General features: G+C 42.6%; 1 protein-coding gene across 1 annotated transcript; it reads left to right on the top strand.

The window, feature by feature from the left end:
• Positions 1-216: 216 nt before the first annotated feature.
• On the top strand, positions 217-10304 carry il34 (interleukin 34). The gene is made up of 8 exons (XM_072694861.1): positions 217-449; positions 813-899; positions 2769-2906; positions 5871-5977; positions 7213-7308; positions 7600-7788; positions 8099-8264; positions 9429-10304. The coding sequence occupies exons 3-8, from the start codon at positions 2867-2869 to the stop codon at positions 9482-9484; spliced, it is 654 nt and encodes a 217-aa protein (XP_072550962.1). The 5' UTR covers positions 217-449; positions 813-899; positions 2769-2866; the 3' UTR covers positions 9485-10304.
• The last annotated feature ends 1127 nt before the right edge of the window (positions 10305-11431 follow it).

The raw sequence follows: 11431 nt of genomic DNA, 5'->3' as shown, positions 1-11431 counted from the left end.
TTTTTAAATTTGTTTTTATGAAACTCTTGAAGCTTTTGTTTGGAAAGGTGAAACCAGCACAGGATGTTCTCCGGCTGCTGAGAGGGTGAGTGTTACTGCTGGGCTGTAGCACTGCAGAGGTTCGCATGGGTAAAAAAAAAAAACCTGTTCGAAAGTGAAAGTAAGTGTCATCGGCGCAGAGCGCACTCACTGTTCACATGTCCTTTTGGCGCAGGAGGTGGGAGGAGGGTCGCTAAGCCTGGAGACCACTTAAACAGAAACGGTCAGTGTGAGGCGGAGCGGCTCCGGGGAGTTTCCACGCCGCTGTGTGTCTGCAGTCAGGGCTTTCCAGCGAGGGGCGCGCGCTTAAAACCTCCCTCCCTAGAAGCTGCGGGACGAGACGGCCACTGCACGACACAGCGAGCCTGAACGCGTCGACAGTAGGACCGTGCTCGTCGACAGAAACAAAGGTTTGTGTGTTTCCCTTCCCTCCAGTGCTGCGCAAGCTTTGCGCAGGTGTTGCGCAGGTGCTGCCCTGGTCACTTGCGCCTTTTTGGGGCACCGTGCGCAATTTCTGCGCCTTCCTTCAGGTGCTGTTCCTTAGGTCCTGTCCGGCGCGCGCCTTCTCAGTGGTTGTAGTTGTCAAGCCACTGCTTGAGGACTTCATCTTACATGTGCCCGCCATTGCGTAATGCGTCTGCTTTCCTTTCCATGTCTTTCCTTCTCTGCCTCGCCTTGATCAGCTTTTTATGGGAAGAGCTGTGACCAGAAGAGGTGCAGTAAAAGTGAACGTGCTCTCCTAACACTTGAATTGTTCTATTTTCCTCCTGCAGTTGAGGCTTCTCGACCATCCTCAGGTTGGCTGTCTCTGGCTGTGTGAACCTCTGATCCCGCCTTTCACCAGAGGAGGACCAGGGCAGGTACGTTTCTGGAGTAGAATAATGGCTGGGGAAATTTGGGTTGGAAAATTGGCCATAAAACAGTGTTTGGTCAGTGCTTTCTGTTTTGACGAGGCTGGTCCTGGACTGTTTTACACACTTACTGAAGAGGATTCAGTGGAGGGGAATTTTAGTCTAGAAGTGAGATCTTCCTGTAGAACACTGGCTCATGGTGCCAGCCTTTGAGAAGATAGCTCAGCTTTGAGAATACTTTTTGTTTTTCCTTCTGAATGAGCGAGTGGGTGGGGGGGAAAACATCTGGACTTGTTTTACAGTGAACTTGTAAGTGTATTAGGGCAGATGACGCTCCAGCTCCTGTAGCTGCAGCAAAGGATATTGCATATTATTAGAACTTCCAAATGTAGCTTTAACAGAGGAAGGAAATCTTCTTCAGTTCTTTACATGTTTTTCGCGTTCAGGCCTACAGAAGAACCATTTTCTTCCAAAGGTTCTTCAAAGAACTTTAACATGGGCGACTCTTTAAAAGGCCATTGCTGTATACGAAGTATGACCATGTGTTTGAAGTTTGAAGAACTTCTGCAGGATGTAAAAAGTTCCTAATCAAAAAAGTTCCATGTCAAGCATTTCAGTGTTTTTTTGCATGGCTAAAGGTTCTTAGGTTCTTTTTATGATGGCTGACATGATGTATTTTGCTTTATAGGATGAATATCGCTGCTGTCCAGTGAAAAACATGTATCTCCATAATTGTCTGTTATAGTTTTCCCCATTGTTTGAACTCTGCAACTGCTCTAAATGACCTCCATTTAGAGTTAAGACCATTTTTGACTTTTGACTTCTGTCACCATTTTGGAGATACACGTTTTTCATGTGACAGCGATGATATGCATATTATTGTTATGGGAAAAAAAAAACTTGTATCTCCAAAACGGCAGTTTTAAAGGGAGAAGGAACAAACTTCTTAACTTTCAATGGAAGTCAATGGGAAACGATTTCCCCCCAGGTCATTTTGGAGCACTCTGTTGGTTCATTCATTATAAAATGGAATGCTTCCAGCTACTTTAAATTACACCCATTGCTGACACAGATGTGCTAATGCACATACACACAGTTGGTCTGGTCTCTGTAAAGAAGCAGTGCCAATGAAATAGGACTCTCTGGAGCAGCATTTAGCTTTGGAATGATGGTGCTCCATTCAGTACTTTTGGGATGAGCTATGGAGTTGGGGATGAGGTGTCGCCGAATGCAATCAAATCCTCACTGCGGTGCTCCAAAATCTAGTAGAAAGCTTTTCCTGGACAGTAGAGACAGTTATTCCAACAAAAGCAGGATAGACTCATTTTTTTAACCCCTTGATTTTAGAAGAAACAATGAATGAGCAGATGTCCTAATACTTTTGTCCACATGGTGAATATAGTGGATAGTTGCAAGTCTTAAAACCTTAGTACTGTATAGAATCTTTGATAACCGACTACACAACACCTACATAAGCCTTTCGTGACAACCTACAACCTACAAAGGCTCAGCCCAACTAATGTCAGTTGTCAAAGCCCTTGTCAGTTTTGCCACAGCAAGTGTTACAAAAGCTGGTACTAGTTAGAATAAATCTTAATAAATGTCTACAAAGGTTGTCATGAAGGCCAAATGTATGTGTCGTGTAGCCTTAATAACTACATAGTGTTCTAGAATTGCTGTTGCTCAGAGTGTAGAACCTTACACCCAAGCCATTTATTGTGTAGTGCATTTACTGAATATAATAATACACTGATCAGCATGTGGACATACCAAGGGTCTTAAATGGGTTGAACAGAGCAGAAATGTACAAAACTGTACTGTAATGATGGTCTGTGTGATGTTCATGTGGACGTTGCTTGACCCTGTCTGCTTTTTTAGGTCGAACGTGCAGGAGGCCTCATCTGATTTCTGGAACAGTCAGTGTCCAGATTCCATTGCAGCGGTCTACAGAGTGCAGAGTCTCTCCAGGGGGAAGGATGGTCCGGGTTGAGGCCTGGCTCCTTAAGGGGCTTCTGGGTACGTGAGAGCTTTTAGGGCCTTGGCCGTTGAGAGGGGTTGCATGTGACCCTGACTGTTTTGTCTTCTGGTAACGAACGTCAGGCCTCAAGTGTAGAGAGCAGCACCAGTTGCTCCAGAGGTTTGGAGCTGTGAGATCTGGTTGTAGCTGTGAGGGAACAAACTGATCAAGCAGCTGAAAGACATTCGTAATTTTCCCACTGGATTTCAGTAGCTCAGCCAGGACGCTTTGGGAATCTGCCTGCAGACCAAACGGCCTGACAAAAATGGTCAGTAGAAGAAGATTGAAGGCTTCCTGAATGAACACAAGCAGGCGTTTTAAGCACCTCGAAAGACTTCAGACGAGATCCGTCAGCAAGGGAAAGCTCATATTGCTGGTTGAGAGAGAGCTTATCACAGAGAGAGAGAGAGAGAGAGAGAGAGAGAGAGAGAAAGAAACCAAGTGATGCACGTCAGGTATTGCAGCAGAGATCTTGGCGAGCTTCTGTGGTTTAACAGTTACGCATTTGACCAGCTTTGATGTTGATGTAGAAGTGTGTGTGTTGTGCACGTAGTGTGTTCGCAGCGGGTCTTTACGTACGATCCTATTTCTGTAGAAGTGAAAAGCCTTCTTTTTTGTACCTCACCACTTCCTGTACTGAAGAGATGGAAAGATCTAGAATGTAAGCGAAAGGGCAGTGAGAGGGAGAGAATAAGGGCAAGCGAGGGTAGATTGAGTTCAGAGAGAAGCGTGGGGGTTGAGTGGTCCGTACCCGTATATAGACTGGGGTCCTGTGGCCCGGACGAATTCCAGCAGTGTTTTGCCTGGGCTCTGGGACTTGCTGACTGACCGTCTCTTCGCAACCGTCTGAATTGCAGCTGTACCGCAGGGGCCGACCACACGGCGACGAATGGCAGAGTGACATCCAGCTGCAGAGGCTCTCTCTCTTTCTCTCATCTCTTGCCTTCGTCTCTCACTGTCTGGGTCTCTCTATCGCTCTCGGCCTCAGGCCACGCAGTCACAATCGCTTATCTTTAACTATCAAAACCTCTCTGTTAAAATAGACACAGGATTAGACCCCCGTGCCCTCAATCCCTCTGCTCCCAGCAGGAGACTGCCTGAGAGAAACTTTCCGTAAACCACGTTGGACCACCTTATGCAACGCACCTCTGACCACACATGAATTACAGTGTGGCAATGCAGCAGAGGTTATTGTATTGTGGCATTATGGCTTGTAAGTGTTTATTCAGGGGAGGTTGATTTATTTCTGGCCTTGTTTTCCTTATTGCAGGGAGGAGAAGCTTTAGATATCTAGATCTTGGAAGGGCTTCGGAGGGTGTATATATTGTGGTGGGGTCATTTTTGTTGTACATATGCTTTTTAGGTGTATAATATGTGCTTTCATGTTATGTTGAAATAGATGATTTTTCCTCGTAAACCCAGCAGTGGTTTTGTGGTTTTGATGTTAACTACATGAGACAGCTCTTGTGTTTCACACTTTATGCTTCATCTGTTGTGACAACAGAGTCACTGTGCCTTTAAAGAGACATTACAGCTAGATTTAATGTTGTGGTTCTTAACTTTTATCAGTTGAATAGGGCTGGATTTACAAAAGCTTTCCTAAGACACCACATATAAAGAATCTTGAGATGATATCTGAAATTTGTTCAATTTACAAGAAAAATGGGATTCATCTTTTTAAGGGCATAACTATAAAAAATCCACAGTTTAAAAACATAAGAACAAATGTTCAGGAAGATATTGGTAAATTCTTAGGAAATCTTAAGATATCATAAGAAATTCTTTTCTTAGGCTCTGAGTGGCTCTAAGGCACTACCACTATGACTGAGTTTGCGAATCTCCGACTCTCTCTTCAGCCATGCCGCTTTGCCATCAGCAGCTAAAGACCAAGAGAGCACAACTGGTCATGCTCTCTTGAGGTGGGTAGATGGCGCTCTGTCCCCTCAGCACTCCTAAGCGGTGTTGGCTGGCACAAGCATTTGTTAGCTGGTTTGGTGGAGCTGGGGAACCGCCGCTTTCATCAGAGTGTGTCGGCTGCCCGGCAATACCGCATCAGCTGCTGTGCAAAAACAGGCGGCCGCTGGCTTTGCATGTATCGGAGGAGACACATGTTAAGTCCTTACCCTCCTTGTGTCGGGAGCATTGCTAGTGTTAGGAGGAGCTATGAACGGGTGGGTTAATTGGCAGTACTGAATTGGGAGAAAGACACATGTAATTTTCAAAAAAGAATAGCAAGATGGAGGAAAATGTGTGTTAATTGTGTGTTAATAAAAATCAGCACACAAGAACTACGTAGACGGAAAGATATGATCAGTACCAGTACTAATAACACTTTAATCTCCATCTTTAATCTTGTTAAGTTAGACCTTTATTCTAGTAACTCAACTTTTGAAACTGATCAATTTGTGAGACTACTTGCAAGGTGCATGTATTGGAAAGAATACCAGTTGTTGTAGTTGTAGAATTTCCTTCTTTAGACACATTTGTGAAATTGCCCACTAATGTAGCTGCCAGAAGAACACACATGCTGATTAAAACCATTGTATTGTATCAGATGTAATGAGAGACATCTTAGCACAAGTAACTCAATCCAGCCTGTGTGCTTTCATGGTTGCTTTGTTTGACAGGAGAGAACTGTAGCATATAATCATTTTGCCCAGGGAGAGTCCTACAATAAATACAGTGTTACTTTCAGAAACCTGACAGCATTTAACTACCCTACAAGTAAAACTCCCGCTGGATTAGTCACCCGCTGGATTAGTGCCAAGGCCTAGTAAGGATTAAAGGATATTTTGTGACTCTTTCAGGGGAAACTGAATGCATGTGCCAGTTTGGAGAGATGAATTCCCGCATGTCACTCATCTTTATTGTGTAAATTGAGATTTAACAGTAGGTCTAGTAGTGCTGATGTAGGTCCTCTGTGTTCATGTGGTGTTCTGCTTTCTGTGTGACTGTCCCTGTAGGTCTGATGTGGGTATTACCAGTGTGGATGAACACAACGTCCGAGAGATGCAGAGCACTCCACGCCGTTAAAGATCAGCTCAACTCCACCTTAAGGAGGCGATACTTGGTAAAACAGAGTGCACCTAACATTATTAAATGTTATGAAAGGTTTTAGGGGCGTTGGGAAAGACAACATCAGTGTTGTTAAAAAACTGTGCATCTTCAAAAAAACAAAACACAAATTGACATTTTTGAAACCAATGATAGTTATATATTTACAGATTCAAATTATGTTAAAAAGTGAAATTAGTATTTCTTTTTAATTATATTTATTTATTTATTTATTTATTTATTTATTACAGAATTTGAGTATTTTGGCATTATGTCCACATTTTGAAAGTAAATATAGTACATGTTTTTAACCCCTTAAACAGTCTATGGTTCACTGGCGGGCCACAAGTGTTATTGCAATTTCTTTTACCAACGTAACAAATATTTTACATGATTACACATGGTGCAACAATAAACATCAACATTTAAATAAACATTAAAAAACACTAAGCATAACAAATATGGTATTAGAGTAATTTGTGGGCATGTAAGAGTATAAAGTGTTTGTACAAATAAATAGATCAGAAGTAAAGTGGCATATGCAGCAATGTACTGATAAAGTGTATAAATAAAGTATATATAGAGGTCCCAGAAATTACAAAACAGTAAGTGACATATGCAGCAGATTAACAGTCTAGGTATGGTTAATGCAAATATGAGCAGTAGTGCAAATTGTAGCAAACTGTAGCCTATAGACTAGCCCCCCGGGGTTGTACAGAAGTACAGAAGTTTTGCAATTGTCGACATAAAATGAATCTGGTTGCTCTTTACGTTATGTCCAAATTTCTTAAATTTGATAAATGGACCAATAGAAATGCTCCAAACTGACTTACTGGAATAATTCTTTCCCAAAATGTCCATTAAACGTTAAGACGTTTTTTCCTTCTACTGTAAAGTGTCTATTTTGGAGGTCTGAGGTTTTTGTGAGACTGCAACATTAGAAAATAAAATTATGTCTTAAACCCCCTGAACATAACCGCAGATATACCGGAAGTTGTATATGCTCACTGTCCATTACTGGTTGAATAGAAAGGTCTACTCACTTTATTAATTTTCCTAAATAAAGTGCTACATTAGAAACCAGTGTTAGTTTTTCTAATAACCGCAACGAAACAGAGGGCCAGTCATCGTCGTAGGCCATTAACAAATGATGAGTTTTGTTTATGTTGCTTCTGTTGTTCTGGTAAATATGGACTGAAAGGAAATTGCTAGGAAAGGCTATTCACACAGTGTCTATTTGGATGTTTCTAGAAGCAGAACTTCCCCATCAACTACACCATCCAGGTGCCTTATGAGGAGGTCTTTAGGCTGCACAACATCAGCAGACTGCTCAACAACAGCAGGCTGGTGAGCGAGTGCCCCAATTCTTACTGTCCCTAAACTCTCTGACTCACTGCCCCACTATGCCTTATTCCCACACTTTCCACATCCACCTACGCTCAGCTTGAGCCTTTCCTCTGGGCAATCGCTGTTTTCCTCCTCAGCTATTACTTATTCATTCATTCATCCGTCCTTTCCTCTGGTCACTCTTCTGCTGTGTTTTCAATTCTCTGCCTGTTCCCCTTTTGCGAGCCATGTCACAACCTGTCCCCTATCTCATAATTTCTCTCTCTCTCTCTCGATTCTCGACTGTCCTAGATGGAGGGAGAACCTGTGGAAGTAGTGCATCTGCAGTACCTGTGGCTGCATGTGGCTAAGGCAGGCATAAAGAAGATTCTGAGGGTCCTGCCCGAGAGACACCCAACACGACGGAAATACCTTACCCAGCTTGAGAACCTTTTCAGGCTCTATGAGCAAAGTTATGGCGGAAAGAACTCCCAAGAAGATGTAAGGACAAAGCCTTCCTTTCTCTGTCCACCCCCTGAAGCAGCTGCTATAACCTTTTGAATCATTCATACTGCCTCCCACAACCTCTCCTATCCTCAGTAATACCATTTTTTAATTCAGACCCACTTCTTGGCTCATTTTGTGACCAAAAAGTATGTGGCCTCTTAGGATTTGACTTATACAGTATACAGTGATATTGTGAATTTGACATGAGCCCAGGATGAGGGTTAACCTTGTTTGTGAGAAACACTGATGATGATGATGATGATAATGATGATGATGATGCAGCATTCGTGTGTTTGTGTTTAAGACACAGGATATTCCAGAAATTATAGACGACATCTTGGATCGCATTGGAGACCCGAACTTTGAGGGAGGGAGATCCGTCAGGCCTAAATCCTTAATAGACAACTGCTACCGAACCATGCACTGCCTATTCAAAGAGTGCTTCTCAAGAGAGGAGGACCAGTACGACTGTAAGTGGACTCTTCTAGACTTTTAGCTCCTTCCCACTGCCTTGTAGCCTTTCTGCAGAAAACCACACATTGCCTAAACAGGCTTAAATCATATCGATCTTGCAGAGCAAAAGTGTCCTTTGTGTAAAAGCTTGCGAAACTGGTTTAACTGAAAAGTCAAACCAGTGTTGTTGACTTAAATCTTAGTGACTTTGCACTAAGTGGAGATAATTGGGAAGAAATGCTGGTAACTGAGGACAAACGAGCCCAAAAAACGCTCTGTCAAACACGTCACTCCAAAGATTCCTTAACCTTATGGATGTGATCAGTGAACATTGCTGAGTGTGCCCACACTTGCTGGGCATTTCTAAACAAACAGGCCTTTTGAGGCAAATGAGATAGCTTTTATGCGACGGGTACTTCCACCATGTCCTAAGGCCTTGTTGTTCTGCTCGGATTGGTCAGTGTTTGCGACACGGTGGTGTAAAACCACAGGTTTTCGAAGTTCTACTTGCTAGTCTGTGGCTGACCACCATCGTGCTCTGCGAGCGGGAACACATGCTGGGGGGAGGTTGAGTCAATGACATTTCCTCCATGACAAGTGTGGCGGGTGTGTCTGATCCTGACGGTATCTCATTTCGGCAGCGCGTGATTCAGGCGGAGAGCGCGGAGGCGTGGAGGTGTCAGACCCGCCTCCGGTGCCTCTACTGGCCTGCCACGGCTGATTTAGCGCCCTCTGGCACACGCATATTCCAAAACATGCTGCTCACACTCACAAGTGACGTCTCTCGGACAACCACAGACAGTGATCAGCATGTAATTAGAATGTGGAAATAGTCTGGAACGAGGCCTACAGTAGGTTGTTAAGAACAGCGCAGGCCTGTCAAGCCCTGTCATCCTGCTATCAAGCCAGACCTGTTACAGGACAGTACTGTGCAAAAGCTGTAGCTGCATTCAACACCTGGTTTTGGACAAATCCGGTGAGCTGGCTGTGGGCACCCAGGAAAATGCTGGAACCAAGCTTAGCTACTTTCTTTAAAAAAAAAAGAGAAATTCATGCTACTTTTTACTGTATTTTCTGAGATTACTGGTTTTAAATAGTGTACTTATGTGCCTGAAACATCTGCACAGTACTGTATCTATGTGAGCTAACAGTGCTGTTTCTTTGTCTTTGTCCCCCACCAGACTGCAACGTCCTCCACTGGAGACAAAGAAAGGCAACGACACCTCGGCCGACCTGAGCTGACCCGCTTGCATGCGCCTGTGCTTGTGTATTATTTTTCGGGTGTGTCCCCCACAATGTGTGGTGGTATGCATTGCCTGCCTTTGTCCTGCTGCCTGGCTATGATGATGCTACTTACATAAACGAGGACTCTTTGTTGGAAAACAATGCAAAGGCCACAAGCACCCACTTATTTTATTACGGACTTACAGAGCAGCTGCTGTCCTGCATACAAGCAAGCCGTCCATCCATGCATCCATCCATCTCTCTTCACCCATCCATCCATCCATCCATCCATCCATCCATCCATCCATCATTAATCCCACAGTGCTTTTCCAAGAAAAAGAGACTGCTCCTGCTTTCTTAAGCATATCATCCACTGCCCATGGCTAACCCCACCATGAAAATTGCCTCACCTAAAAAATAAATAAATAAATAAATAAAAAGGATTTTTTTATGTTTTTGACGCTGCGTGCCAAAACCAGTATATAATCTGTAACGTGTGTGTGTGTGTGTGTTTTTGTGATATTGTACATGTACTATGAGTGAGTGTTTTTATAGGTTTATTTTCTATATGTAGAAATTGCATGCAGATGTTTAGCTGACTGCTGGCTTAGTCAGCAAATTCCTCTATCCATACTGCCTTTTCTGTGCGCTTTGATTCTGTGCGCTGCTGATGTCAATTTAGGCCAGAATAATGTTTAAGATTCAGAAGAAAACTATTTTAAGGGGAGAAAAATAAGATCTATGTTTTTTATGTTGTATAGGAGTTATTTATTTGATGTTCTGCAGAATGTTCTGGTAACTAGCATTGTTGTGAAGAGAAGAAAATAAAATAAATGGACCTCTGTCCCCACCTTGTGTTCTGTCTGTGTGCTACAAGCTGCTCATCACAGTGTTTAATTGAACTTCCCGGCAGGTCACAGAGACCAACAGCTTCAGAAATAGAGTGGAAGCAGGACTGGTTGCATAAACACAGTTGGGCATAGCATATATGCATATATGACATTAATAACGTATACAAATTGTTTAGGTAGTACCTATCCTAAAGGTATTCAACCCTCTTACATGTCATCAGATTTGTCTGGTTAAAAAATAATTATTTGGTAAAAAAAAACAACATTTTAATGGATATTGTTTTTATGTAAGATTATATTTTGGACGAAAAAAAATCTAATACTAACTGAATGTTTGCATACGTATTTAATCCCAGTGCTGTGAAAGCTTCCCATTCACACAGATGCCATTGTCCTTAGTACACAGTACTACCTGCGATCATCATTAAAAACGTCTCCTTTTCTGGATATAAGACCCCTGAAGTCACTGGTCTTACTCGAACTGGTCAGACTATGAATCTGAAGGAAAGCCATGAAAGAAAGCTGAAGGCCAAAGCCAGTTCTATTAATGAGCTTGTTTACATGCTAAATATAGGAAAGGCTACAAAGTAGTGTGCAAATGTTTGGCTGGAGTGACGGTGCACTAGTTCACAATATCAAGGGTTTTGCATTCAAAGGTTTGCTAGAAAAGTCCCATTACTGCAGAAAGCACAGGAAAGTTAGTCAGACGGTTAAGAGTTTTCCAGAACGTTTGGTGGTCAGATCTGGGGTGTTTCTAGCACTCGGCAAAACTAACCAACTGCCCCCATGAGGCAGGGGGCCCAGTTACAAATGATACAAATAATACAAATGAGATAAACTGTATAATTTTTTTTTTACATATTACAATAATTTATTTATTTTAAATGTCATTTTTGCAATTATTATGAATTATTTCAGAAATGTCAATGCAGGCCCATCTCAGTCATAGTAATGGACTATTCCATGTGATTATGTTCAGAGCAGTAGAAACAAGGCAGTTAAGTTAAAGAGCTCTGAATGTCAGGCACCTACAATAATGATAATGATCATATTTCTTATGATAATGATAATGATCTCATATTTCTTTTTTTCTTCTTCTTATATTTCTA

This window comes from Salminus brasiliensis, chromosome 13 (genome assembly GCF_030463535.1).
Source record: "Salminus brasiliensis chromosome 13, fSalBra1.hap2, whole genome shotgun sequence".
Classification (NCBI taxonomy): Eukaryota; Metazoa; Chordata; class Actinopteri; order Characiformes; family Bryconidae; genus Salminus; species Salminus brasiliensis.
This window is presented reverse-complemented; position numbering and strand designations above follow the sequence as displayed.

Coding starts and splice junctions, on each gene's coding strand:
- il34 (XM_072694861.1), top strand. CDS start 2,867: ATGGTCCGGGTTGAGGCCTGGCTCCTTAAGGGGCTTCTGG. Junction 2,907..5,870: donor GCTCCTTAAGGGGCTTCTGG/GTACGTGAGAGC, acceptor CTGTCCCTGTAG/GTCTGATGTGGGTATTACCA. Junction 7,309..7,599: donor TGCTCAACAACAGCAGGCTG/GTGAGCGAGTGC, acceptor CGACTGTCCTAG/ATGGAGGGAGAACCTGTGGA.